The following is a 27,665-nucleotide window of genomic DNA, read 5'->3' as shown; positions in this document are numbered from 1 at the left end:
GAAATTTCTCTGTGTTGGGCAAAATTTCTCTGTGAAAATGTTGAGGGACCTTAGCATTAAAAAAAAAAAAAACATCTTGGACCTCTTCTATTACACAAAGTCGGAGAGGGATGTTTCACTAATTGTTTCTAATTTTTTTTTAGAGCTCTTGGGCCGAAAATCTAGGTTACGTTTGGTAGAGCTTTAGAATTATGATTTGAAAATAGAGTTATATTTTGATTTTGTGAGTTTTGGAATTATGATTTGAGTATAGAATATTTGTTTGGTTCTGAGTTTTGAATTGAGTTTAAATTGAGTGATGTGACATATGATAATTTGATTCTAAAATTTACAACTCATAACTGAACACACAATCTAAAATTTTATTCAAAACTCATAAAAAATTTTAAAAACAAAAATCATAAAATATTTTTTATTTAAAATATTAAAATAAACAGTGCAAAAAAAGAAAAGAAAAAGAAAAAAAAAAAAAAACGAACACTGTTAAAGTCAACCAGCCAGTCAACTAGCCGAACGTCCAAGATGATGATTGGGTAGACGTGTTTTCACAAATAGATGTGGAATCAATTTTTGAAAACCGTAACCAAACACATGGCTCAAACCAAGAGGTGGAATTGAGTTTGGAATGCTTAACCAAACACAGCTCTAATTTTGAATTTTGTTTGGCCAAAGGTGCAGGTGCTGAATTAGTTTGTCCATAAGGACAAGTTTAGTAAAATGACCAAAATAGCCATATATATATATATATATATTGGATATCTATTGCTTATTCCCAAACCAAAACTGTTTTTGCAATCCGATTCTGGGGGCATAAAAATGGCCCGAGGCCTGTGGGCGGCCAGAAGCCAGCCCGTGGCTCGAGATGGGCCCGATCCGTCTTGGCCTAGTTAGGTCCGGGTCCGTGCCTAGCCCAGGACCTTAGGCCTAGGCCTTTCATTTGAAGCTTGGCCTGGCCCAACCATCTCTCTACCAACAGTCAAATTTCAAAAAAAATAAAAGACAAGTTGCAACGGTTAAATAATTATAAATAAAATATTAATAAATAAAATAAAATAAAGGTTTGATCTTACAACAACAGTATATATAAATAAATAAAAAAAGGGATCATTTCATTGCAAGAAGACAGAGCTAATGATGCCCCTTACCAGTGCCGCCTACCCCCTCCCTTTTCATCCATCACTCTTAACTCACATCATCATTGGAAGTTGCAATGAATGAAAAATAAAATAAAATTATGCACCTCAGCTACTACCTCCTCTAGTGCCGCCCGCCTACCCCCTGACCTCTTGTCAATGTCATGCATGATTCACATCAAGTTGCAATGAATGAAAAAAATAAAATAAAAAATGTCTGCACCTCTGCAGACTTTAAAAAAAATATTAATAATAAAAATAATTTAACGGTCATATTACCGTTTAACACAATGGTAATTTTTATTTATTTATTTATAAATTTATTTCAAATTTTTAAACTTCTATAAATATCTCTCATTTTCCAAAATAAATCTCACAAACAATTCTCTCTCTTAAACTCTCAATCTCTCTCAACTCTCAATTAATTTTGAAGTGTCATCCTTAATTGGCAATTGCAATTGTACAACAAGAAACTTTCATCAGAAGAAGCTAATTTCGATACCGCATTCGCCAGTCGGCAACTTAATTAGTTTAATTAAATTTATTAGCTAATCTTTTTTTTTCATTAATTATTTGTGAACATATATTAATTATTATTTTTTACTCATTATTTTTACACATTATTTAAATTAATTGTTAGTTCTTATATATTATTTTACTTACATTACTATAGATCCTAATATTCCTAATGTTTATGTCAATATTGATACATATACTACACAACATGAATCTATTGATTCTCCTTCTAATATCCCTCTTCCAACAATTGGATCATCATCTAGGGGCATAACTAGTAGTGCTTGGGAACATTTTGAAAAAATATCTATAAATAATCTTGATGGTACAATTACATTTAAAGCAAAATGTAAATATTGTGTACATTTACTTAGTGTTGCATCTGCAGGGATACTAGTCATCTAAAAAGGTATGCTAACAAATATTTACAAAGTCAATAACCTGATATTCGAAGTCAAATGTAATTAGGGGCTTCATCAACTAGTAATTTGCGAACATTTTCATATGATCATATGTGTGCATAAAATTCTGTAGTTGATTATATTATTAAAAAATAACAACCTTTTACTACTAGTGAATGTATCGATTTTACCAAAATGATTCACGAAAGTTTTGCACCAAAATGTCAAAGTTTTTCAAGAAATACTACTAGAAACAGGATTTTAAAGAAATTTGAGGATGTTAAAAATAAATTATTTAATATCTTTAAAAATTGAATGGAAGAGTTTGTTTAATATCTAATTTGTGGTCAAATAATGGTTTAGAATATCAATGTATCACTATACGTTTTATTGATAGTGATTGAAAATTAAATAAAAGAATTATTTCATTAAATTAGTTGAACTTCCATACACTGGTCATTCGCATAGTGTAGAAGTAAGAAATGTATTATATGAATGGGCTTTACAATATAAAATATTTACAATTAGTTCAGAAAATGCAGCATATTATAATCAAACTGTAGCCTATTTAAAACCAACTTTATAATTATTTGTTAATGGTGATTTATTTCATGTTCGTTGTTGTGCTCATATTTTAAACTTCATTGTTAAAGAAGTTATGCACGTATACGAGACTTCTATACTTGTAATAAAAAATGCAGTTGTTACTATTATGCCTTCTGCTAATCGAATTTCAGAATACAGAAAAATTTGTCAATGAGAAAGTGTGTCATTTAAAAATTTAATTTTAGGTATAGATAGTAGGTGAAATTCAACGTATAATATGTTGAAAAGAGCTTGTGAACAAAGAAGAGAAATGGATTTATTTTTTGCAACAACATCAATAGGAAGAGTACTGACTCTCACAGAACTTAATTGGTGCCAAGTAGCCTTGTATAAAGATTTTTTAAAAAGTTTTTATACTTCAACAAAATTATTTTCTTGTATATATATATTAGTACTTTATCATTTGTTTTACATATGCTAGCAGACATAATTAAAGTTTTTATAAAATATACGGATAATAAATATTATGTAACCATTATTACTTCAATGAAAGTAAAATTTGATAAATATTTTGATCATTTGCCTCATCTTTTAGGTTTAACCATAATAATTGATCCTAGGTGTAAAGAAGTTGGTTTACAAAAATTTTTAGAACATATTTTCATTGTCTTTTAGGTTTAACCATAATAATTGATCTTAGGTGTAAAGAAATTGTTTTACAAGAATTTTTAAAACATATTTTCGTTGATCAAAGACAAATTGCCCCTATTTTGCAAACATGCAATAGATTATTTGAAGAATACAAGACAATTGCATCTGTAAATACACCTACACACACTACACTAGCAATCTCATCTCGAGGCAGGAGATTAAATGTTTTTTCAATAATAAAAAGTAAAAGAATTTCTTAACATACAAGCGTAAGTAGTTCTAAACTACAACGTTATTTGGAAAGCCTGTCAGGGAATAATTTCAATAATTTTGACATTTTGGAATGGTGGAAACAAAATGAAACTATGTGACCTGTGGTTTTACAGATGGCCTGTGATATTTTAACCGTTCATATTTCTACAGTTGCTTCAGAAACAGTGCAGATGGACGGGTGCTGAGCGATTATTGCAGCAGGCTTTCATCCCAAATGGTTGAGACACTGATGGTATGCAGAAATCATATGCATACGCATACGAGAAGACAAAATTATAATGAAAATAAGCGAATTCAAAATGATTTGGATGGCATATCCTCAGCCAACACGACTGAAATGTCTATCTCCTCCGATAATTTATCAACAATTTGTTTTTTTATTATTGCATTATGTTTTTTTTTTGTTGTATTTTTTGTATTTTTTTATTATTAGATTATTGAGGTGGAGTATAATGCAAATGATTGGTAGGCTAGTAGGTGCCAACCTAGTTGGGATTGACCTATAGTGATGCAATTTCTCTACCGTCACCAATAATCTACGCCTATTTTATTTAATGATATAAATTTTTATAATATTTTATTTCATTTTGAAATAAAAATTATTCATTCAATAAATGTTATATAATTAATTTAATATTGTAATATTGCAAGTTTCATTTTCATATATATAAAATTATTCATTTCAAAAGAAAAAATATTACATAATTGCATATTTTTTTAGTTATAAGTTCATAATTAAAAAAAATATAAGTCATACATAATTAAATTTAAATACCACCATGAAGCATAACCAAACAAAAATCTCATTAATCTTTACTAAAATACTCTAGTATAATTTTTCTTTTATTTTTTTATCCCTAATAAATAATTTACATAGATAATGTATTTATCATTCATTTTTCCACAAAAAAAAGGCTCGCCTAGGCCCGACTTACGACCCGAGCACAGGTTCGCCAACCCTATTCTGAGTGGACATGGGCTTGGGTTTGGGCCCCACTTTTCAGCCCATGGGCCGGCCCAACTCGGCTCTCTAAAAAAGTGGGAGCCCACGAGACCCGCTTGGGCAGGCCCAAGCCTAGTCTCGAATGGGTCGGGCTGGGCCATTATTACATCTCTCTCTCTCTCTCTCTCTAGGGTTTCCTGACAATGGCCCCGTTTGGTAGAGCTGTGGGAAAGTGATTATAACTTATAACTTATAACTTAACAGCTTATATCTTATAATTGTGACCATAAGCTGATTTTTGACTTATAAATTAAGCTTCTCCTCCCCCACTCAAAGAATAAGTTGAATTTTGACTTACAAAAAGCTATAAGTTGTATTGTTAAGTTGAACCAAACACATCAAAATAGCTTAAATTAAGCTAAAAGCTGAAATAAGCTGGAAATAAGCCCTACCAAACAGGGCCAATGATTTCTCGCTCCTCATTTTCTACCATGGCTGCCGTCGAAGCAACCTCTCCACCACTATTACCGTATGATCTCAGATCTCAGACCTGAGATCTTCTCTCTTCGAGCTCAGTTATTATTTGTCTTCCTCCAAGGCCGTATCGATGGCAACATTACGAAGCTCCGTGTCCACCACAAAAAATTTCTCAACAAGTGAAGCCAAATCTCTGCCAATCTTATTGCCAATCTCCGCGGTGATTCGGACAAAGATGATGATAACAGGGATTCAAGCCTATCGCCACCTCCAATATCGATGGTGACGAAGTGGCGAAGGTGGTGCCTTATCACAATTTCAAACATTAACTTTCTCTTTTTCCGTCTTTAAACATGTAGCTTAATAAGCTTTCTCTGCAAATCGTATAGGGTAACTCCCTCTTCCACTTCTTTCTTTACAAAAATGAACTCCGTATCTTGAAAAGAAAATATGTTATCAAGCAATGGAGATACTCTCAATTCTTCACTTCATTTCAAGCTTCATATTTGTGTGCTGAAATACACAAACACGCATGCATATATAGATATGAGTTGATGCTTGCTAGTTTGAAGCATTTCGTCCTTCCAATCTGTGTGGCTATGTATGTACTCACACTCGATTTCACTTCGTTCAATTGACTTAGGATGTGTTGGTTCAAATACACGATCCTTGAAATGCAGTATTGAATCGAGATAATATTTGAAGCTTTAAAGCTCTGCATGCACAATTTTGGGGCTAAGATTTGATGATTTTGTTACATACTAGTTGTTTTGATCCATGAAAAAGTTCCACTTGTTTAAGCAAATCTCCAACAATGGAAAACTCGAGTTTAAGAGTTTAAAGAGAAGAGAAAATGGCGGTAGTGGTGATGAGGTTGGGTTTGGAAGAGAAGGACGCTGGCAAGGAAGCTTGGGGATGATTTTCATAGGGTAGCAATGAAGAGTGGGTTGTGGAAGAGTAAGGGAAGTCTGGTGAAGAATTTGAGCAATGGATTAGAGACAGTGGCATCGCGTCCTCGAAGCCGAAAGACTGAGGAGAGTGATGGTGGTGATGATGTGGTGAATGATGTGAAGAAGACAAATTCCAAGGAGAAGAAGCTGAAATGTGTTCAAAAGAAAGAGAAAGCTAAAAGTGTTATAGAGAGTGGTTCTTCTACTCCTAGTAGTAAAACTAGGCCAAGAAAAATCCCTTTACTATTTCTTATCTATTAATTTTATTTATTTGTTTATTTATTTTACCTTTGCTTTGGTTGATCTGGATCTGAGAATGTTGGTCTCTCTCTCTCTCTCTCCTTGATCTTTTTTTTTATCAATCTTGCTGGTGAGAGTTTTGATAACGAAGCAGAGTTGTGGATCTCAATCCGAGCGAGGGATCGTTCTTTGAGCCATGTGTTTTATAGATGATCTCAACTTGTAGGGTTGTTTTCTCATGTATTGAGTTGATGATGTTGAGGCAGTGAATTTTTTTTTTTTTTTTTTTGACTTTTTTTGGATTTGGCTTCTTGCTATTAATGGTCTATCTTTTTTTTTTCCCCCCCCCCTTTGTTTTTGTTGTTGTTATTGATGATGATGATGATGATGATGATGATGAAACAAATGGCAACAGAAAGAGGAAGAACAGATGATAGTCACAAAATTAAACAAATAAAAAAATATATGCTCTATAAATTTCACCAAATAGGAAAAAATTAGCAATTCTAACCAATAAAAATTTTTGAACAGATAAATTTCAACAGATAGACTTTATTTTGACAAATATTTGAACAGATAAGGGAAATTTGAATTGAAAAGATCAAAAAAATTAAATAGATAGGAAAAATTTTGAACAGATATGGGAAAAAATTGAATATATAAGGAAAAATTTTGAACAGATAGTCAAAAAAATTCAATAGAAAAATTAAGGGGTAAAATTGGAAATAAAATTTCTTTTTAAAAAAAGCGTAAGTATTTCATAAAGGGTGTACCTCTCTCCAACAAAAAATATCCACTTGACCTAATACCTTATACCCTCTTTAGGTTAGGCTTTTTAACAATTATCTTCTCTATTTTTTTTTTTTTTTTTTGGAGATTTATTAGAAAATCCTTTTTCAAGTATTTGTATCATAATTAGTCCATAAGATATTCTTGTATATATTACCAGTGTTGAGTCTTTCAAAAATAGCCATCCAAAACACAAAATGTTTGAGGGAAACTAAATGATTTTAGACGAATTAACTTGAGCTTTCCTCTGCATCCAAAGGTTCCAATCGTAATTGATAGAAACATAATTGGTAAAAGAAGCAAGCTAGGTCACCTGTTCCTTACCCGGAAAGGGATAAGGTTAGGAAGGGTAAGATTTTTCAATTCTAACAATTCTCAAGTTTGGGCTGCAAAGTACTTCCAATTCACCCCTAAGAAGATCTCCTCAACTCTAGCTTGAACAGTGAAACCGGACTCAAATGATTTCACCAATTTTTTTTTTAATTAAATGGCCTAAAGAGTGCCAATTGTCACTATCATCATCATCACCAGTCAAATGTTTAATGCAGGGGTAAGTGACACCTGAGTCCTAACAATTTCCTCCACAACTCTGAGGGATCAAAAGGAATCCTAACTTCCCAAAAGCATTTGCCTTTTAACAAGTAAGATTTCACTCACTGGCACAACATGGACTGATCACCACTAGAAATCAAAAACAAGTTATGCTTAGCCACAACAGCCCTATTCCAAACTTCCATGGATTTGAGGCCCAGCCCCCCATTTCTTCCTAGGGACAAAAAGATTGGTGTAGGTAATTTTGATCTCCATCAAATCTTTCCTAACTTTAGTCTCCACACCAGAAAAAAAAACATATGACTTTTACCAAGGCTAGGAGAGAGGCCAAACAGAGCTTGAAATTTAGTAAGCGCCTCTTTAGTGAGACTAACAAGGTGTCTATCACCCCTGCAAAAAATATCGAATCTTCAACAAAACACTTATTAACAATTCTATTTTTTTTTCCCCCACCCCTTCAATGGAATTTGAAGCAAGGATTATTGCCCTTATTAGCCAATAATCCAGTACCATCTTCCATAACAATAACAAAAAGGTAAGGACAAAAAGGATCTCTTCGTCTCAACCGTGGGTGACTCCTCAAGCACGATACTAACGTGCATATCATTCATCTAACTTGGATATAGGGGCGAAAGACTAATCGAATCTAGTAGCTGGTTTTCTCCAAAGTTTCCCTCTAGCTCTTTTAAAGTACCCACAAAGACCCCCATTAATGCAAATAGAGAAGGGTTGGTTATACAAGCTTTAATCCAATTAACCATGATAGAGAAAAAAATCCATAACATTGATCACTCTGGCTCTAACATCAGAGCCAGTAACAATGTCTTCTTCTTCATCAGAAGTAGGCGTAACCATACCCGAACATCTAACCATATCGTCGTCCATTATGAATCAAGAAATGGAAGCGAATGAAGCCAAAAAATGAAAATAAATGCCGAAAAAGAAAGAGTACAGTTTGGCGAAGGAGCGCCAAAGACAATTCCTCACCCACTGTCTCCCCATAGGCTTTGACGCTGTGTTTGGTTGGGAGATTTGAGAAAGGATTGGAAAGGGAAAAGAAAAAGTTAGGTGAAATGTGAATAAAATATACTTATATTTCACCTACTTTCGCACACTTTTTTTCTTTTCCTTTTCAAATCCCTCTCCAAATCCCCTAACCAAACATAGCATAACTGTTACCGACAATGGCGATTAGGATGGACAAGAAGTAGCACCTGACTCCCTAGCTAGCCCAAGTAAAAGAAAAACCTAGGATTGGAGTCCTAGAGAGAGAAAGCCATTTCAATATTAGCCTTTAATTATAGATTAGGTGAATCTAAAAATTACAAAAAAAAAAACAAAAAAAACAAGAACAACAACAAAGAATTGTGTTTCAGTTTGAAAACCAAACAACGGAGATTTTTTTTTTTTTTCAATATGAATAGAGAAGCCCAATCAAACTAAAAAATGAGTCTTTTATTTATTTTTTAATTATTTTTCAATTAGTAGAAGTATTTACAATATAGAAAAACCCATTTAACCTAAGAAAGAGCTTCATAAATCATACTCGAAAAGAAGTTAGCAACATACCTAAGCCTCATAATATAAGAGAAAAATTATCAATCTTTATAATTTGTAAGGATTGACCCCTGACCTTTCATGGGGAAGTGTGGGGCCAACTAAGCTAGCCTAAATTCATTTGCAAAACTGAATATTGAAGTATAAAACTTTAATCAACATAAATTGGTGACGTGGGCATTGCTTGTTCTCATTACATGGCCAATTATTCAAAAAGATTATAAAAAAAAAAATGTCTTCCAAACCTAATAATAGACATTTCAAGTTCAGTGTTTACACAATCTTCATTTTGTTGATTTATGCCATTAATGTTTCAGATTTGGCTATTTATTTACCAAATATGCTACAGACCCCCACTGGGGGTCGACCCCCAGTGAGGTGGCAGCCCCTCATTCGTCCAAATCATAAAAAAAAAAAAAAAAAAAAAAAAAAAACAGTTTTTTTTTTTAACCAATGGGAAGTCACCATTCATGACCCGCAGTGACCCCCACTGGGGGTCTGAGGCATTTTTCATTTATTTACTTGAAAGCAACTGTAGATTAGCATTGTCCAAGTGGCAGGGTGTCCCTCATTTGGAAATATTAGCCCAAATGCCATGTGCTTTTCCTAGCGGAACAAAATTAAAACATCTGGAAGCGTTTTATCTATCATTGTAAGTCTCTTGGCTATTTCCCCTTCTCTCAATACTAATTTTTATGCAGTCTTTTACACATTTATTAGTTTATTTATCTTCACATAGAAAAACAAAAACAAAATCCGTTTAACTCGTGTAGTTCTACACTTACTAAATTTTGAACCATATTATATTTTATCATTTCATCTGGTAGCACCTCATTCGAGATAGACATGAGTGATGACTATATTAATAATGTGTTGAAAAAAGAGACGATAAATGTAAGAGCAAATTATACCCATGGTCCCTACGTTTTACATCTTGTGTCATTTTAGTCTCTACACTTTCAATTTGCTCAATTTTTATCCTTTATTTTAGATTTTGTATTAATTTGGTTCAATTGATAATATCATTTGTGTGTTTGACAAAAAATAATCACTGAATTAGTTAACTCACTGAGTTAAGTAAATTTATAATTTTACTTTTAAAAATAAGACACATGTCATTTATATGCATATTTTTCATTAAAAAAAATAGTAATAATTATTATCAATTGAACCAAATTAAGACAAAACTATAAATTTAAGATTTAAATTGAACTAATTAAAATTACAGAGATTAAAATTATAAATAGTTAAACTATAAGGACTATTGTCATAATTTGCCCAATATATAAGGACTGCTGCCGTAATTTACCCAATGTAATAATATGGTATAAAAAATGCGGTAAGTACAATGTTGGTCCAAACATGTGATCTGCTGTTTAGCCTTGTCCAAACATATGATATGATCTGGTAGGCTGAAGGCTGCAAGTGTGATCCACACTAACCTTCAACTGATGTGGCATCTATGCATCATACAATTGCTGATGTGGCTAGGCTCGTGGGGCCTATCGCTGGATGCTAATATCCATAACATGATCATTTTGGAGTATTGGCGGCCACGTCATGGTGAATATTTGGACAGTTGGACCACATGACGCCAAATGTCTTTGTAAGGTTCCTAGTTACTGTTGGAAAAACACCCTTTGGTTATATGACGTGGTATTTTTGGGGGCAATATGATAAATTTTATAATGTTAATAATCATTCATCGTGTTAAAATTTGACAAACTCCTATCATTCCAAATTTGGCACAATTGAGAGCATGTTTTTGTATTTATCATGCCAAATTTTAACAGTAGCATGATGGATAAGGTCAGCAGTAGATTTAAAGAAACTAAAATAATTAAAGAATATTAAAATATACATAATATATTCATCTTATAAATATTTCAAAGCATATTTAGAGTGTATAAGTTATATTTCGAGAGATTTGATCAAAACTCTCTCATAATAAAATTTTAATGCATTAATAACAAGTATAAATAAATTTATTTGAAAAGTCCAACACATACTACTATTATAAAAATATTAAACTTTAAAATAATATAACTTTTGATCTAGATATTGATTTTTAATAAAATTAGTATTTTTAAAATCCTCTCATCATCTATCAAATAAGATCAATATTGACTATGAAATTCTTAAAAAAAATATTATTGTCGAAATTAATGTAAGTAGTAACATATTACTCTATCTCACTATAACATTTTATTCTTATAATATTGTCTACAAAAAAAAAAAAAAAAAGAATATTTTATTTTGTACTTACTCAATTATGTGTGTCCTCCTTATAGAGTTTATGAAACAAAATAAATTTAACTGTCCTTTGATTTTGGCTAAATTTCTCTTACATTTCAAAGAATACAAAATATTATTACTATGAAGACATTCATCGAATAAGTTGTGTTCTGAGGGTAATATGAGTTCAAAGTGTCCACAGGGTGTTAAAAATTGTCGAATATTATGAATTTAAAATTTTAATTAAAAAAAGTGTATGGCACGATTTTAGGACTATCCACAAAATGTAGGTATCCAACATGAAATGCCTCAAGTCCATAGAAGTGTCCGTTCTTCTCGAGGGAAAGAGCTTTGTCAACAAACCGTCCACTGGAGAATTTTTTTTATTTGGTAACCCAAAAAAAAAAAAAGGGGAAAAATCAAAGGAAAAAAAATAGTACAAATAGCCTTTAGATTGTGGTATAATCCCATGCTAAATTACCCGCATTTATATTACTCTTAATTTAGTGAAATGGCATATCTGTTTATTTTGATAAAGCATATAAATTTTAGAATAAATTATATTATTAGTCCATGTAATTTAACAGAAATGTCACTTTAATCTTTATAGTTTTAATTTGAATATCATATATTCAGTTTTATTGTAATGTCGCCCATGGCGCTGTTGGCATTTTGAACGAAAAAGGCCACATGCCAAACTAGAGAGGTCAAAGTAAAATTCAAAAGAAGTTATAGGGACTAGTGGCATAATTTATTCATTACGCCAGTGACCCTTATATTTTCTTTTCAATTTTAGTTTAGTCTCTCTAATTTTGCATGTGCTCTTTTTCCATTCAAAATTGTAACAGTAAATGACGGAAGAACTATATTACAACAAAATTAAAAGTACAATGTTCAAATTAAAACTACGAAGAGCAAAGTGATATTTCACTCAAACTAGAGAACCAACAGTGTAATTTATCCTACATTTCTACATGGAAAGAGGTGTTCACACGTGGAATCATATATTTTTCAGTTGTTCCGGTTCTAAAGGATCCTTTTGACTTCGGAAGTTTACCGAATGCTACTGTGGACACGGAGAACCAACTTCAAAGTTCACAAGCACCAACAACCTGCTCCGGGATTCAAAGTTCAAAAGACTACTTCTTCTCTGGTTTGTCAGAATTGTTTATCTTCTTGTCTGCTTTTACTTATCAGGCTTGCAAGTATATATAAAGCTCTACTCACTAACTTGATTCACAGTGAAATATAAAAGTTAAACAACTAACAAATGCTTCTCAACCTACACATCTTTAGTTTTTATTTTGGATAAATGAGAATTTTAGTTGTTAAAGTATGCGTTCTTTGTCATTTTAATCCTTTAAGTTTTAATTTTGTCATTTTGGTTATCAAAATTGTCAATTTTAGTCAATTTAATTATATCTCTAACATCCATTTACATTAATAACTCTAACATCCATTTACATTAATAACGAGAAAAATATTTTATCCTTGGATAAAAGACTATTTTAGTTCCTAAAGTGAGTTTCTAGTCATTTTAGTACACGAAATTTTAAATTTTGTCATTTATGCTCAACGTTGTCAATTTGAGATATCAAATTTACTCAAATTGATAACTTTGATGACCAAAATAACAAAATTTAAAATTTGAGGGATTGAAACAACAATAAACACATACTTTATAGACTAAAATTATCTTTTACCCATATTTTTATTATTAATACAGACGGACGTTAGACTTACGACCAAATTGACTTAATTGACAAATTTAAATATCAAAATGATAATTTAAAACTTAAGAGATTAAAAAAAAAAAAAAAAAAAAACAACACACATATTTTAGGAATTAAAACCATCTCCTATACTTTAGTTCTTTAGGTTTGTCAATTTGGTGCCTAAAGTGTAAAATGTGATTTTAAATGATCCCACAGTTCACTGTCCACGTTAATTAACTAGAAATATAACAAATGTTTCACTAAACTGAGAATGCTTTGTGCCTTTCATCATATCACTGTTCATTATCGTATTTTCACCACCGGATGTCCTTCGGATGACCACCTCAAGGCCAAATTTTGTGAAAATTTTATACTAGAAGGTCGACCTCCCAATCAACCCCCCAGATAACCCCTCAAGTTGTGAAAATTTTACATTGGCTAGTCGACCGATGGCAGACTATATCAAAGAGAGTTTTTACTCAAATTTGATGAAAAAAGTAATGAACCATTGGAGATGTCCTAACCAATAATTTTTCGTTTACCTCACCTCACCTCTATACCTTCTCATTTATCCTGTCTCTCGCTCTCTCTAGCAAATTCAACAATGGTGAGTTTGATACTAGCAATGGTGGGTTTGGGTTTAGGCTTGGGATAACCAGTGATGAATGATTTATCAATTTGAGGAAGAATATAGATCAATAATTGATACAGTGATGAATGATCAGTGAGTATATGTTTGGGTTTGTGTTTAGGATCCAACAATGTAGTCTGTTGGTGGCAATAATTACGGGTTTGGGGTAGTGGTGTGGGTTTAGATTTGGTGTTGATGAAGGGTTTGGCGTGGTGGTGTTGGATCTCCGGCAGTGATGGTGGTTGGGGTAGAGCTAAGGCGGAGAGAGGGGATGCAGGTAGATGGTGATGGATAAGGCAAAGAGAATGGTAAGGAGATGATCCAGTGTAAGCAAGTGTATGTTTTTCCATCAAATTTTCTCTTCTTGAGATATTTATTGAAAGCTAATGTGGCAATCAGTAATTGATTGTCCGTAAACTACCATCTTTATGGGACAACCGTGTGTAAGACAACCTCATATATTAATGCAAATAGCATTCCTAGGTCTAACCCATTTAATAAACGAAACTAAAAGGTCAATCCCACCTAGCCTTATGAGCTATATATCAGTCGCAAACCCTTGAAAAAGCACACTGGAATAGAATGGAATGGGTGACCAACAAGCCGATGATCACACTTAACTGTTTAGGGAAGAAATTGATAAAATTAAAATTTTGAAGATTAAAGTGACACAAAATAGATATTTTAGGAACTATATATGCAATTTAGATGGCACATTTGAAACTGGACCAATTTAACTCAAATATGAAAGTTTCAAGACAAACTTGACAAAAAATATAACTTGAAAAACCAAAGTGACATAAAACTCATTTTTAAGAATGATAACAAAACCAAAAACCAAGAACAAAGAACAAAAATTATAAAAACAGATGGCATAACAATTTAAAATCGAAAACAATCATTATTCAATTGAATTTACATGTACCCTTGCTGACAGTTGTATCATGTACAATTAGTATGAACCCCACTATCACCCTAGATCAGTCCTCTAATTCTCAATAGGTTTGGCACTGTCCTCTAATTCTTAATTGGTTTGGATTGCTTATATGTATATATATATATATATATATATATATATATCAGTAAAAGTCAGTTATTAGTTCTTAACTGGTTTGGATTGCTTTCTTTCACAGTTCATCATAAATTACAAGTAACTGATACTCAAAAAATGGTTCAAAATAGCTACTTACAACTAACTGCACACAAGCTTGATTATAAACTTACTTCGTTCTAATTGTAGTGCCACATGTCAAGCACATTCAAGAGATCAAATCAATGCATGATTGCACAAAATTGTTTGTGAGAATGTTTTGCCAGAAACTTCAGAATAGTCCAGAACATTCATCAATCCTTAAAAAGGCCTTTCTATTAGGGGCAAAAAATGGGATTCACGAAATAGTAGAAGAGATCTTAGTGGTAGTTCCGGAAGCAATTTCTTGTGTAGACGAAGAGGAGCATTCTGCTCTCCATCTTGCAGTCATGTACCGTCATGAACATGTTTTCAACTTCATTATTCAACAAATGGGAGTGGGTAAAAAGTTATTGTTGAAAGTCGACAATGAAGGCAACAATATCTTGCACTTGGTTGGACGAATGCCATATCAGCCACAACTTGAAGTTGTTTCTGGTGCAGTTTTACAAATGCAGCATGAAGTGCAATGGTACAAGGTAATACATTCGTTTTGTGTCTAGGCAAAACGTTCTCGAGTTTATATTACATTTTGATTTTTTTTTCCTTGAATTCCCTACAAACAAGAGTTGTTATTTATCGCCTACTATTTGACAAAACAAAATGACAAAATGAGGGAAAAAAAACTATAGGGAAGCTCAAGACATAACAAATAATAAATTATTAATTTTCAGTGAAATAAAGGATATGGAACAAAATTTGTCTAGTTTTTATAGGGATACAAATGAATCGTAGAAGCATGTAATTATTTTGTTTCATTATGTGTCATTTGCTTTTATAGAATTTCGTCAACTATTTTAGCTTTCAGTACCCAGTAATGTTATATGCATAGGAAAGTATAAATACTAGTGCTCCGAATAAATCTGAACATTTTTTGTGCACTTTTAATGATATTTTTCTGTGCATGCATGATAATTATTTATTGGTTGCACCATGAACTTGCTTTCTCATTCCAAACTAACTTGATGGCATAGGAAGTAGAAAAGCTTGTGCCGGTGCAGGCAACAACAGCAATGAACCATGAAGGAAAGACACCTATGATGGTATTTGAAGAGGACCATCGCCGTATGATCCAATCTGAACAGCAATGGATTGTAAGCCTAGCAAGTGCATGCACTGTTTCAACAACAATCATTGGCACAATAGCATTTTCGGCAGCCATTCAAGTGCCAGGGGGAAACAGAGGTGATGGCCGCCCAACCTTATATGAGGGAACCGACTTCACAATATTTGCCATATCAAATGCAGTCGCTCTATACTCGGCCATCTCCACATTCTTAATCTTTTTATCCATCTTCACTACACGCTATGCAGCAATTGATTTTCTATATTCCCTGCCCAATAGATTAATAATTGGCCTGATTTCCCTGTTTGTCTCTATAACATCCACTATTATAGCTTTCGGTTCTGCCCTATATCTCATGTTTTTCCTAGAAAGCCAACCTCTGATTCTTACTCCAGTGGTCATAATGTCCTTTGGACTAGTGACTCTGTTTGCTTTCTTGCAATTTCCCCTCCTCCTAAATATGATGAAAACCACATATGGCCCAAGCATGTTCAACCTTTCGGATGGAAGAAATAGTCGAAAAGGCATAAGATTTTGAGCTTCCTTAGATGTACGCTGTATCAAAATTAAAATGCAACATTGCTCATCGATGCCATAGCGAAATACGCAAGATGAATAAAACTCTCATTTCCCCTTGTTCTCCCTCTGTAATATTAAATGTGTGCTTGTGGGCAATAATTGTAAGCACTCCAATTGAGTGATTAGTGAATGTGATTACTGCTTTAGTTTGTTATTGGAGCATTCTTGTACAAGCGTTTTGTTACATTACAGCAATAGCCTCTTATGTGTGCTGAAATCTAACCAATGCCACAACCTTGGCCAATTGACCTGAAGTCATACCACGTACCCAAAATCTTGGACCCACATGGTCTTACTAAAAAAATACATCTCTACAATTGTCCCTGAGTTCTCATTACACTTGAGAACTCTAGAGAAATGTAAATTCTTCAGTTTGACTGAACTCAACCACTTCAAAAACACAGTTGTCTTCATGATTTGCCCCTAACAGAAGTTGTTTTCCTTCATCTTTTGAATTATCATGCCCCTCAACGTGAGCATGTCATGATACCATGCTCCCACTGTGAACATTACTCCAGTCAATGCCCTAATAGGGTATATTATCTCAACTCAAGAACCTAACTCCATTCGTGTCAATTCAACTTGTCTGAATATTGAGCATCCTTACGTTCCTTCGAATGCACTGAAACATGGTATTCGTTACCTCGGTTTTGACTTTTACAGTTTACTTACAAACATCACTTGCTGTCAAGATCTTCTAACCTCGGGTGGACTCTACTCATCTCAGCTCTACTCACCTCGGGTGAGCTCTTCTCATCTTGAATCTGCTTACCTATCAAGTGTTTTATTCTCTGCAACCTTCTTTGCATGTTCTTTGACATCAACATCACCATTACTTTTGTTCCTCACTCTTGGGAACTAGTTCCCCATCGTGACAGTTTTTTTTTTTTGCATCATCGTTGACTTTTTTCTCTTGTTCTTGCTGATCACTTTGCCATCCATCTTTTCTTCGTCTCCCACAAACATCCAAATTGTGTGTGCTAAAATCTGACCACACAACCAAATTTGAGAAGATTACCTCCTCCGGAATATTTGGAAACGTTGTAATTGGTATTTGAGAGATGAATCTGCTGAGAATTCGCAAGATAGAACTGTCAATATCCCGTCCGGCCTAAGACTAAGTCAGTGACTTTCTCTCTAGAGAATACTCGATAGTACAAATGCTAAAAATTATAATCAATTACTAGAACATACGTATCGATAGTACAAATACTAAAAATTATAATCAATTACTAGAACATACATATCTCAACCCATAGGGTTGTGCTCTTTATATAGGAGTGATCTGCCTAATCTTAGGATTCATTTTTCATCTAGGACTCCATTTGCTTAGCATATAATTCTTATCTAGAACTCTTTCTAATTAGGTTGGGTTTAATCTACTCAAAAGTCTCATTCTTACTCAACTTAGGAGTTATATCCCTATTGACATTTTACAACCTAAGAGTCATACTCAATACCACAATCTCGGCCAATATTATCACATCATATGGCACCTCGACCTGAGGTCATGCCACATATCCAAGATCCTAGACCCATGCGGTCCTACTCAAAATTGCATCCCCACACCTACGCTAGAAGGCTTCCGCTTTGTTTTTGGGTACAATCTCAATTGTTGAAGTAAATATTTATGATAGTGATATCACAACTCGCACCGTAGTAAATTTTATATGGCAAGGTTAGTGGGAAATAATGATCCTATAAATTTATATTGGCCAATGACACCACATAATATGATATTACTGTTGCAATCAATATGTGTTCGGATTGTTGGTATCATGGACCAATTTCAAATAACATGTTTGTTTTCAATTTTTTGAAGACATTTTTTAGAAAATTCTAATCTCTTATTTTTCGTATTTTTTTGTTTTTACTGAATTTTTTAAATATTTTAAGCAATTTTTTTAATTTTTAGACACACCTAACATAAATACACTTAAAAAGTATAATTTTCATGAAAAAAAAATCTTTAAAAAATTCACCAAATACCAAAAATACAAAAAAAAAAATGAAAATTTAGTATATTTTTCATATTTTTGTGTATTTATTAATTTTTTTAAATATTTTTTCACAAATATTTTACTTTTTAGATACATCTAAGTAAGGTGTATCTAAAAAAGTTTTAAAAAAATGATTAAAATTTTAAAAATATTCACAAAAAACAATAAAATACTAAAAACAAAAAACTCTATTTTTAAAAAACTGAATTTAGAAATTTGAAACCAAACACACTGCTAGTTTTCTTCCTATGCTATGCACAAATTCCATTTGAAACTTTCTTTATATAAATCTGACATAATTATATAGTGAAAGTATAAAAGTACATTTAAGTAAAAATGAAAAAAAAAAAATTTTGTCAAAGAATAAAAACCTATAAAATTAATTTAAAAATATATTTTTAATTCAAAAAGAAGTTAAGAAAAAAATAATAATTTTGGTGAGTAACTGTACAAATTTAAGTAAACACTTCGAAGTATTCAATATCTTTTTAAGATATCTTTTTTTTTGGTTTTGTTATTTTTATTTATTTTTATTTTTTTTCCAAATTGCTTTAAAAATTAGATGTTGGACACAATTAACTTGAGTTCGCAATATTGTATTAGCATCATATTCTCTTTTGTAATTGTATTTCGATGATTAGTTCTGTAATTCAAAATGATTAGTATAGATTTTGGAAGATTAAATTCATTTTAACAAAATTTTGATAACTATTCTTGTTTTCAATCATAATAATTTTGAAAAAAAGAAATTTTTGATCCCATAGAATAATTCATGCTCTTAAAGACAACAAAAAGATCCCATTTAAAATGGGATAAAGCTCTAGTAAATGTTGATCCAATAAGGTTGTCTCATTACCTAATTCAGCTGATTTCTTAATTTATCTAGCCTGATTATACATATATTATATCACTTAGAAGATAGTCTCACTTAAAAAATGCCTAAAATTTTCAGTCAAAGACAATCTACTTATTACCTAACACTTAATGCGCTCATTGTTTTAGGTTTAGAAAACTTATTTCACTTCCTATTTCGTTCCGAAATAACACAGAGAATCGTTACCAATCTTTGCTTTTCTCATCAAAACTATCTCACCGTGTCTTGGCTTTTCTCTTGTGTGTTTGGTTCATAAATTTGAGTCTGTTTAGTTTAATTTTAAAATTATAATTTAAATGTGAAGTTGTGTTTTGAGTATTAAAATTTTGAATCATAATTTGAAAATAGAAAATCTATTCGATTATGAGTTTTAAAAATAGCTTTTGGATTATTTGTAATTTTTTTTTTTTTTTATTGATAGAATGTGAGAGAAGAGAAGAGAGATGAGAGAGAAAAAGTAATTGATTGAACAATAATAATTATAAATAAATAAAAAAAGAGAAGAGAGGAGTATTGAAAGTAATTTTGAGTTGTATTTTAAAAATATGTTTGGTTAATGTTTCATCCAAATAATGATTTAAAAACAGAGTTGAGTTTTAAAAAGTAAGCCAAACGCTACCGTAGATGAAATGTGAATAAAATATAATTATATTTCATCTACATTTTACACACTATTTCCCTTTCATTTTCTAAATCCCCCCAAAATTTATGAGTCAAATACAATCTTATGAAATCCAGTTTCATCTATTGGGAATCCAGTTTCATCTATTGAGGCATGCAAAGGTAAGTCTAGAACACCGCTAAATTTTGAAATATAATGTTTATAATTGTGATTAAAATATTTTTTTACCAATTATATTAGTGTGATAAAAATATTTAATTGAATATTTTAATGTAAAAAGTCAAAATTTTAATTATTTTTAGACTTCGACAGCTTGCATAAATCAAACAGCTTAATTGAATCAACATTTATATTTCAGTACATACCAAACAATTTTTTAAAGGGCGCTCAGGCCAATAGTCTAAAATTAAATTTTCTTTGTCCAAAGGTCTAAGCGTTGATTTTCTTTGTCCAACAAACTCTAGTAAAATGACCAAAATACCCATAATATATGTATATATATATATATATATATATATATCTACGGTTCTCTATTAATTCTCATTTCCCAAACACCCTCTCTGTCTCTATCTCTGTCTCTCTCTCTCTCTCTCCCCAGCGGTCTTATAGTTGTCTTTCCTCCTTGTCTCCAGTGTCGCCATGGCTACAAATCTTAGATCAGCTGCAAATCCTCTTCTTCTACCGCCATCGTTGGTGTTCTGGGCTCATTTCTCTTCTCCACCGGCTGGTTTGTTTACCTAATCTGCCTCCCCCACACAAGTCAACCTTCGCAGATTCGGCTCATCCTCGTTGTCCGTTCAATTCTCGATCCTTCTTCACTTCTCGATTCTTTCTCTTCTTCAGCTCGGATGTCGCCTCGCCGCCACGGTGCCTCGCATCAAATCAAATAGCCACTGTGAAGTGGGTTTTAGAGTGAAGCTAGAGATCTAGGAAAGATCTAGCGCCACTATCTTTGCGACTCCAACTCCACCGTCCATTTTAGACCTCCTTACGATGTTGACGGTGCGTACATACATATCCACACACACACATGCTGATATGAATTATATGAACAAATTCACTCTTCCAAAATCCTCATTGTTGTGCCGCCGTAAATCTGGATCTATGGATGATGTTGATGATGTTATTGATGATGAACATATTCACTTTTTGTGTGTATGTGGCGTGATCTGAGTTTTTGTTTTTTTTTTTTCTTTATTTATTTATTTATTTATTTTTATTTTTTTGTTGCTGATGATTGTTGTTGTTGTTGGTGGTGGTGAACATATAGAACAAACAAATAAGATATGTGTGTGAATTTGAATAGATTTGTGTTGAATTTGAACAAATTATAGATAAAAAATTGAACAGATAAATTTGTACAAATAAAAATAGAACAAGAATTAACGCATATTTCAACAGATAAGAACAAAGAAAAACCCACATAATTTGAATAGATAGGGGGGAAATTGAACAAATAAGGAAAAAAAATCAACAGACAGATATAAATTTGAACAAATAGTCAAAAAAAATTGAACATATAAAAAATAATTTGAACAGATAATAAAATAAAAAAAGAAAACATATTAAAAAAAGTCAACAGATAAGTTAAGGGATAAAATTGAAAATAAAATGTCCTTCAAAGCAAACAAAAAAACTTCTCACCAAATTATTTCACAAGGGATAGACTTCTCACCAACAAAAAATATTCACCGTACCTAATGTCTTGTACATTTCTTAATTTAAATTTATACTATTTTTTAAATAAAAAAAATTAACATTTAATTTTCAATACTTAATTTTTAATTTTTAATTTTCAGTTTTATCAAATACTAGCATAATTGAAGTAATTTGAAATGTGAAATTTCTGTATTGTTTATTTTTTCAAATGAGTTGCAAAACGTATATCATAAAATGACATCGTATACAATTTAGAAAGTTTTGACTTCGTTTGGGAAGAAGGGTTGGGTTGAGTTTGGGGCTATTTTAGCCACAAAAAGACAAAATAGACTTTTTAGTCCAATAAGACAAAATATCACATCCATCCCATAATCATTACATTCTTTTTCTCACAAAAAGTCAAAAAAGCTAAAAAACTCTTCCCAAACAAGACTTTTTAATCTCAACTAAAAAAGTTAAAAAGTCAAAAAGCCAACCCACTTTCCAAACGAAACCATTACTTGATCCAACGTAAAATGATAATAAGCACCATTGACCACTAACATTTTTCTTTACCCAAAAGTGATTTGGGAAAATAATAGTAATCAGTGTATTTGATTTTAATTTTTTGAATTTAATTTTTTAAAAATTAAGTCTTTTATTTTTCGTATTTTTTTTATTTTTAGTGAATATTTTTTAAATTTTAAGCAATTTTTTTTACTTTTTTAGATGTACCTTACTTAAATGTATCGAAATAGTAAATTATTTCTGAAAAAAACATTTTAAAAAATTAATAAATACACAAATAATAAAATTGTACTGAATTTTTATATTTTTAGTATTTAGTGAATTTTTTTAAGATTTTTTTCACAAATATTATACTTTTTAAATGTATTTATGTTAGGTATGTCTAAAATTTTTTTAAAAAAAATGATTAAACTATTAAAAATATTCAGTGAAAACAAAAAATATATATATATATATATATGGAAAACGAAAAAATACAATTTTCTAAAAAGTGAATTCTAAAAACTGAAAACAAACAGAGCAAATTTTTTTTTTTTTTTAATGACTTTGACAATTGCTTAATCCTAGTTCTGTAAAAACATTCCAAAACCAGAATTTTCTTCTACATGTCCTTAGAAAGAATGAACAAATATATATGGATTTGAATAATTTAGAAACATAACTACAAATTTATAATGACCTGGAAAATTTAAACCTTTTATTATTATAATTGAACCCTAATTGAATTTAAATAATTATAATAAAGCTCACAAGTTTTTGCATTTCTTTTTTAGTATCCTACTGGCTGAGCTTAAATCAACTGTATTGACACTGAGATGAGAATCTACAAGCCTTGGGCATAAACAGTATGCGATTGCAACTTGGATCTGATACACTTATAGAATGTATTACAATTCCATTAAACACTACCTCAGGTAATAGAGAAGTGAGTCAACAATGTCTTACATTATGTGGGGTATATATTGTTCCATAAAAGGAGCAAAAGGCAAAATCAGTTTCAAACAGATGGATGCAAAAGTCAAGTGGAGCATCACAGTACCACCTCTAGATGTTTGGGCCCATTATGATCTATATCCTACAGCCAGACCAAGGATGTAAATGCCTAATGTTTTCTACATTGGACTCCAATGTAGGGTGAGGGCAACTTGATGCTTTTGGGGGGCTAAAACTGGAACTTCAAATACATAACATTAATAGCATAGGGTGCTTTCAGTAATTCTACTTACACTACAAAATTTCTCATTACACTCCATTTCTCGTTACACAATGTACAAAAAATTAAATTTATGATTTTATCTTTCCACAATCAGCATAATACCAATCAAAACCCTCATCCTTGCATTCCAAACCTAACAAACCCTAACTCTACCCCACCCCCCAATCATCACCTCCAGCAGCCACGACCGCCATCTTCGACCACAAACATCTAGCCCTGCTTCCACCGGTGACCTCCTCCACACTGCCACCCCCTTACGGTCACTACCTCTGACCATCACGATGACCCCCTCCCCAATGCTCCTCCACACTCCCCAGATTTGACACCTACCCTTCATCGTCGTCACCTCTCACTTCTCCGACCATCACGATCCCGCCCCCCATCGGCTCCTCTCTTTCATCACCTCCCCCCTTTTAGCCCCTCCCTCGTTGCCGATCCTCCTCTCCAACTCCCCAAATTCAACACCTACCCTTCATCGTCGTCACCTCCTACCTCTTCCATCGTCTTTCTACTTCTACCCTGAATCTCTCTCTCTTTTTCTCTCTAGTACGCAGTGTTGGTTTTTGGGTATGAACTAGGTCACACTAGGTGGTGGATTGGGAAAGTCTTGGTCGTGCTATTCGGGGGTGCTAGATCATCGGCAGTAGGAGACCTGAATTCAAAACAAACAAACAAAAAAAACTTAACCGTCTACAAATTTTGCTTCCCTAACTAAATTCGGGTTTCATTGTCCCTTTATTCCACTAAATTTAAGCCCCAAAAATTTAAGATTTAAGTCGTCAGATTTAGACCCACCATCAGCCACCTGAAAAGGGTTTCCTTTCTTGATTCGAATTTGGTTTGGAATTTTACAAATAAACAAACTTAATTTGTTTGGACTTTTCTGGCTGAATGCCTAAAAGTTGAACAAATTAGTTTTGTTCAGCTGAAAAAATACAAATATTTCAAATTTGATCGGCCACATAAGTTAGAAAATTTTAAGTTTATTTCACACTGGAAGTTTGAACAAGGTTTCAAACAAAATTTTGATGGATTATACCTTCTCTTTTTTTATTATTATTATTATTATTGGCACAAGATTGTCCGGATCAAAGTCCGACTAATTCCCAGTGATGCACAGGCCTTCAACAAAGAGTTTCCCGCAAATGCATTGCGGTTAATTCAAGGGTCTTCCCCCAATGCAATGGCCCCAAGAAATTGTTAGCACCAAAGAGCTTCCAATTCTTGAACCTTGGAGGGAGCACACCCTAAGACCCAAGGCCTTACCACCAGGCCAACCTCTTGGAGTTAAAATTTTGATGGATTATATATCAAACCACTTTCACATAGATTTCAAACAATTACAAAACTAATTAAATGCTAAATAAACCATTTTTACAACTAAAGAAAAATGAAAGGTTAGCAATGGATATATATTAATTCTATTATATATGTAAAGGGCTAAGTTGGCATTGACACATTTGTGTTACATTATTTTATTTCCAAATTACCCTTCTATAACTAAGAATTGAAGCACAAGTTTTCTGTAACTACCTATTCAATCTATAACAGCCAATTTCAACCTACAATGAAAACTTTAAGCACATCCATGCGAGTGTGCACAACCTCTAGTATAGATATATATATATATATATATATATGAGATTATGGAGGGCGTAATGAGATAAAATGATAGGTTTTTTAATTTTGGAAGAGCGGAAATTTAGAAAACTGAGTGCAAGGAGACAACATTATTGTGTAAGTAGAACTCGAATAACATAGTTTAGTACACAAATCTGGGATAAAACACCCTTCTTGCATCCTCAACAATCCCCAACAAGTTGAGGGCTCATACAAGTAGGTATATCAGTGAACCAAACAAAGCCTTCCTCCCTGTTTAAGTCTTTGCTAGCTAGCCTATGCCTCTGAGGATCGCCCAAAAAGGATGAGTGCAGTGAGAGCAGGATGGACCATTACTTGAAATTCAGAAAAAGCTACAGGCTTGAATAAACAACATTGTGTTCTGTTTTCCAACCAAAAACCATGACAGGACCCTTACATATAGTGGCCACATTATGCATACATCTATCAAGTACAAGAGGCCAATATGGTGACGATTGATTACTGATGAAGGTTCAGGTATGTGGAAAGATTATAAAAACCAGCTTCTCCGTGACAGCAGTAGAAAATTGGCCATTCTAGTTGGATCAGACTATAGGAGTTTCTGTGACAAATAGTGGATACTTTTAGATTAATTATTCTTTGGCAAGAGGAAACATGCATATAGAAACTCTAGCTATTCTGTCATAAAAAACAGAGTGCAAATATTATTTGAACTAGAGCCATAGAATTGGGCTTTAAGCTTCTAAACGTTTGATTACATAAATGATATCTCCCATCAATCACTGCCAATACATGCCCTCACAATTATTCAACTCCCTAATAACTGAAGCCCAGATTTCAAGCATCAAAGAAGCAAATGATTTTAAGTCCATAACTTGAGGACAATCCACTATGCCAGTTTCCTCTACCAAAATGAATATTAGCGTTGAATAAATTGCAGAATCAGGTTCAAACCTTCTGAAAGTCTCAAAACAGAGGGTTTACTATAATACTGAATAACTGATAAACAAAGGCTTTTTTCCTGTCCCATTATCTTACATTATCACCCCCAAATTTGGCAGTAATGCTTGATCATTAGTGTTCTGGTTTCCATCGGCACTAGGAATTTAAATTTTACTTGAATGGTAAAGAATTTACTAATTTCATTTCAAGCTTGCCAGGAACACCAACTCATATTTGGATATTTATGATAGTTCTAACCAAGTGCAAAATGTAAATTACGACCAATTTAATTTTGCTAACTATGTTTCTTACAACAGCTTCTAACTTCCACTTCATGTCTAGAGAACAATTAAGGGAATCAAACAATTGTCTCTTATGAATAAATAAAGATGCTATATTGCACAAAAAATGTACATTTGACCATCAAACACATATAAGTCGTGAACTTTCACTATCGAAGCAAAGTATACATAATATAAGTTGCAACTTGCAAGGAAACTTACTATGACTGTCTCTCATCAACTAATCGCAATTGCATCTCAATCAACCGCGCATTGAAGTCCCCATCGCTGACCTTCAACATCTGCGACAGCGAAAGAGACAACCCATTCTCCACCAAGAGCTGGTGCCGAGGTTTTATCTTCCCCTCCAAACTAAATGAAAAATACTGCGGAAACCGCTTTAGCTCTGCCAAATCCCCATTCATCTCCTTCAAGAAATACTCCACTTTCGGCCCAAAATTATTGGAAATACTAAACGTCAACAACCCCGGCGACCTCAACACCATCCTTGACACCTCCTCATACGAAAAACCCAAATCTTGCAAGTAATTCAGCTTGGGCATAAGCGTGTTTTCGACGCTCGAAACCAACAACAGTGTGGTCTGGCAAGTTAATGCGTGTTTCCCCACAAACCCCAAATTTTCTAGGAAACGTAATGCGGGTCTCAATTGGTGATCTACACTGCAAATTAAGAGTCTCGGGCAGCGAATGATCGATTTTCGAATATCGGGGAAAGGGATATTGACGTGGTTCAAGAGGAAGTCGAAAACAGGGTAGAGATCGGAATAGGGATCGCAGGTGAGGAGCTGGGGGTACATGTCGAAGATGCGGCCCAAGACAGAGCGGTCGATGCCCATGGAGAAGAGGCATTTCTCGACTGATTTGAGGGAGTTGAGTGGGGCTGATCGGAAATTAGGGTTCTTGTGGAGGGCTTTGGAGGGATTGACTTTGAGGGCTTGGAGGTAGAGGAGCTTCTCGCGGAAGCGGAGGCCGGAGTCGGAGTTTGGTTGCGGCGGATCGGTGGGGGTGGTGAGTGCGGAGGGAGTTTGGAGAGGAGTGAGGCATTTGAGGAGGGATTTGGGATGGGGCTTAGGGGAAGGGTTGAGAGAGGGGAGAAGGGCTAGGGTTAGGGTTAGGGTTTGAGTTTGAGAAGAAAGGAGTTGCAGTGGAATTATCATTTCTTGTTCAATTGATTTTTTTTTTTTGTTTGTTTTTATTCGAGGCAGAGATAAAACAGAGAATATGGGCATTGCTTCATTCCGTTATCACTCCCTGCTTGGCAATATCCAATTGGCAAATTTTTAATAAGGGGTATAAGAAATAGAGAAATGTTAGAGATCATAAAAATTTTGTCATGAAAAGGATCATGAAAAATTTGTGACTTTTAGATTATCTTGATTTGTGTGTGGTGTTTTATTGTAAGTGCAATCCAAAGGTCACAAATCTTTCATGACCATTTTCATGAAAGACTTTTCATGATACCTAGCATTGCTGTAAGAAATATGGGTATAAGAACAAG

At 33.0% G+C, this 27,665-nt stretch overlaps 2 protein-coding genes across 4 annotated transcripts; one reads left to right on the top strand and one right to left on the bottom strand.

Annotated features, from left to right (window-relative positions):
• Positions 1-9,540: 9,540 nt before the first annotated feature.
• LOC114256815 (uncharacterized) lies at positions 9,541-16,586 on the top strand. Its single transcript, XM_082894383.1, has 4 exons — positions 9,541-9,680; positions 12,279-12,416; positions 14,850-15,277; positions 15,773-16,586. Exons 3-4 carry the CDS (start codon positions 14,885-14,887, stop codon positions 16,400-16,402), a joined length of 1,023 nt encoding a protein of 340 aa, XP_082750509.1. The 5' UTR covers positions 9,541-9,680; positions 12,279-12,416; positions 14,850-14,884; the 3' UTR covers positions 16,403-16,586.
• Positions 16,587-23,274: 6,688 nt separating this feature from the next.
• Positions 23,275-27,454, bottom strand: LOC114256816 (transcription termination factor MTEF1, chloroplastic). Of its 3 annotated transcripts, none has more exons than XM_082894390.1 (2): positions 26,369-27,397; positions 23,275-23,973 (listed from the first exon to the last, which is right to left on the bottom strand). In XM_082894390.1, coding segments are annotated over exons 1-2 (1,029 nt in total). In that variant the 5' UTR covers position 27,397; the 3' UTR covers positions 23,275-23,972. The 3 variants fall into 3 exon arrangements, with proteins under 3 accessions (XP_082750516.1, XP_028052297.2, XP_028052298.2); XM_028196496.2 differs by lacking the exon at positions 23,275-23,973 and adding an exon at positions 25,023-25,524 and having other exon boundaries at positions 26,369-27,454; XM_028196497.2 differs by lacking the exon at positions 23,275-23,973 and adding an exon at positions 25,023-25,225.
• Positions 27,455-27,665: the final 211 nt, after the last annotated feature.

This window comes from Camellia sinensis, chromosome 11 (assembly GCF_055761805.1).
Source record: "Camellia sinensis isolate YWXY chromosome 11, ASM5576180v1, whole genome shotgun sequence".
In the NCBI taxonomy this organism is placed as follows: domain Eukaryota; kingdom Viridiplantae; phylum Streptophyta; class Magnoliopsida; order Ericales; family Theaceae; genus Camellia; species Camellia sinensis.
This window is presented reverse-complemented; position numbering and strand designations above follow the sequence as displayed.

Excerpts from the sequence above, each read along its gene's own strand:
- LOC114256815 (XM_082894383.1), top strand. The coding sequence starts at position 14,885 with ATGCATGATTGCACAAAATTGTTTGTGAGAATGTTTTGCCAGAAACTT. Across the intron at positions 15,278-15,772 it reads ATGAAGTGCAATGGTACAAG|GAAGTAGAAAAGCTTGTGCC; the intron begins GTAATACATTCG and ends TTGATGGCATAG.
- LOC114256816 (XM_028196496.2), bottom strand. The coding sequence starts at position 27,396 with ATGCCCATATTCTCTGTTTTATCTCTGCCTCGAATAAAAACAAACAAA.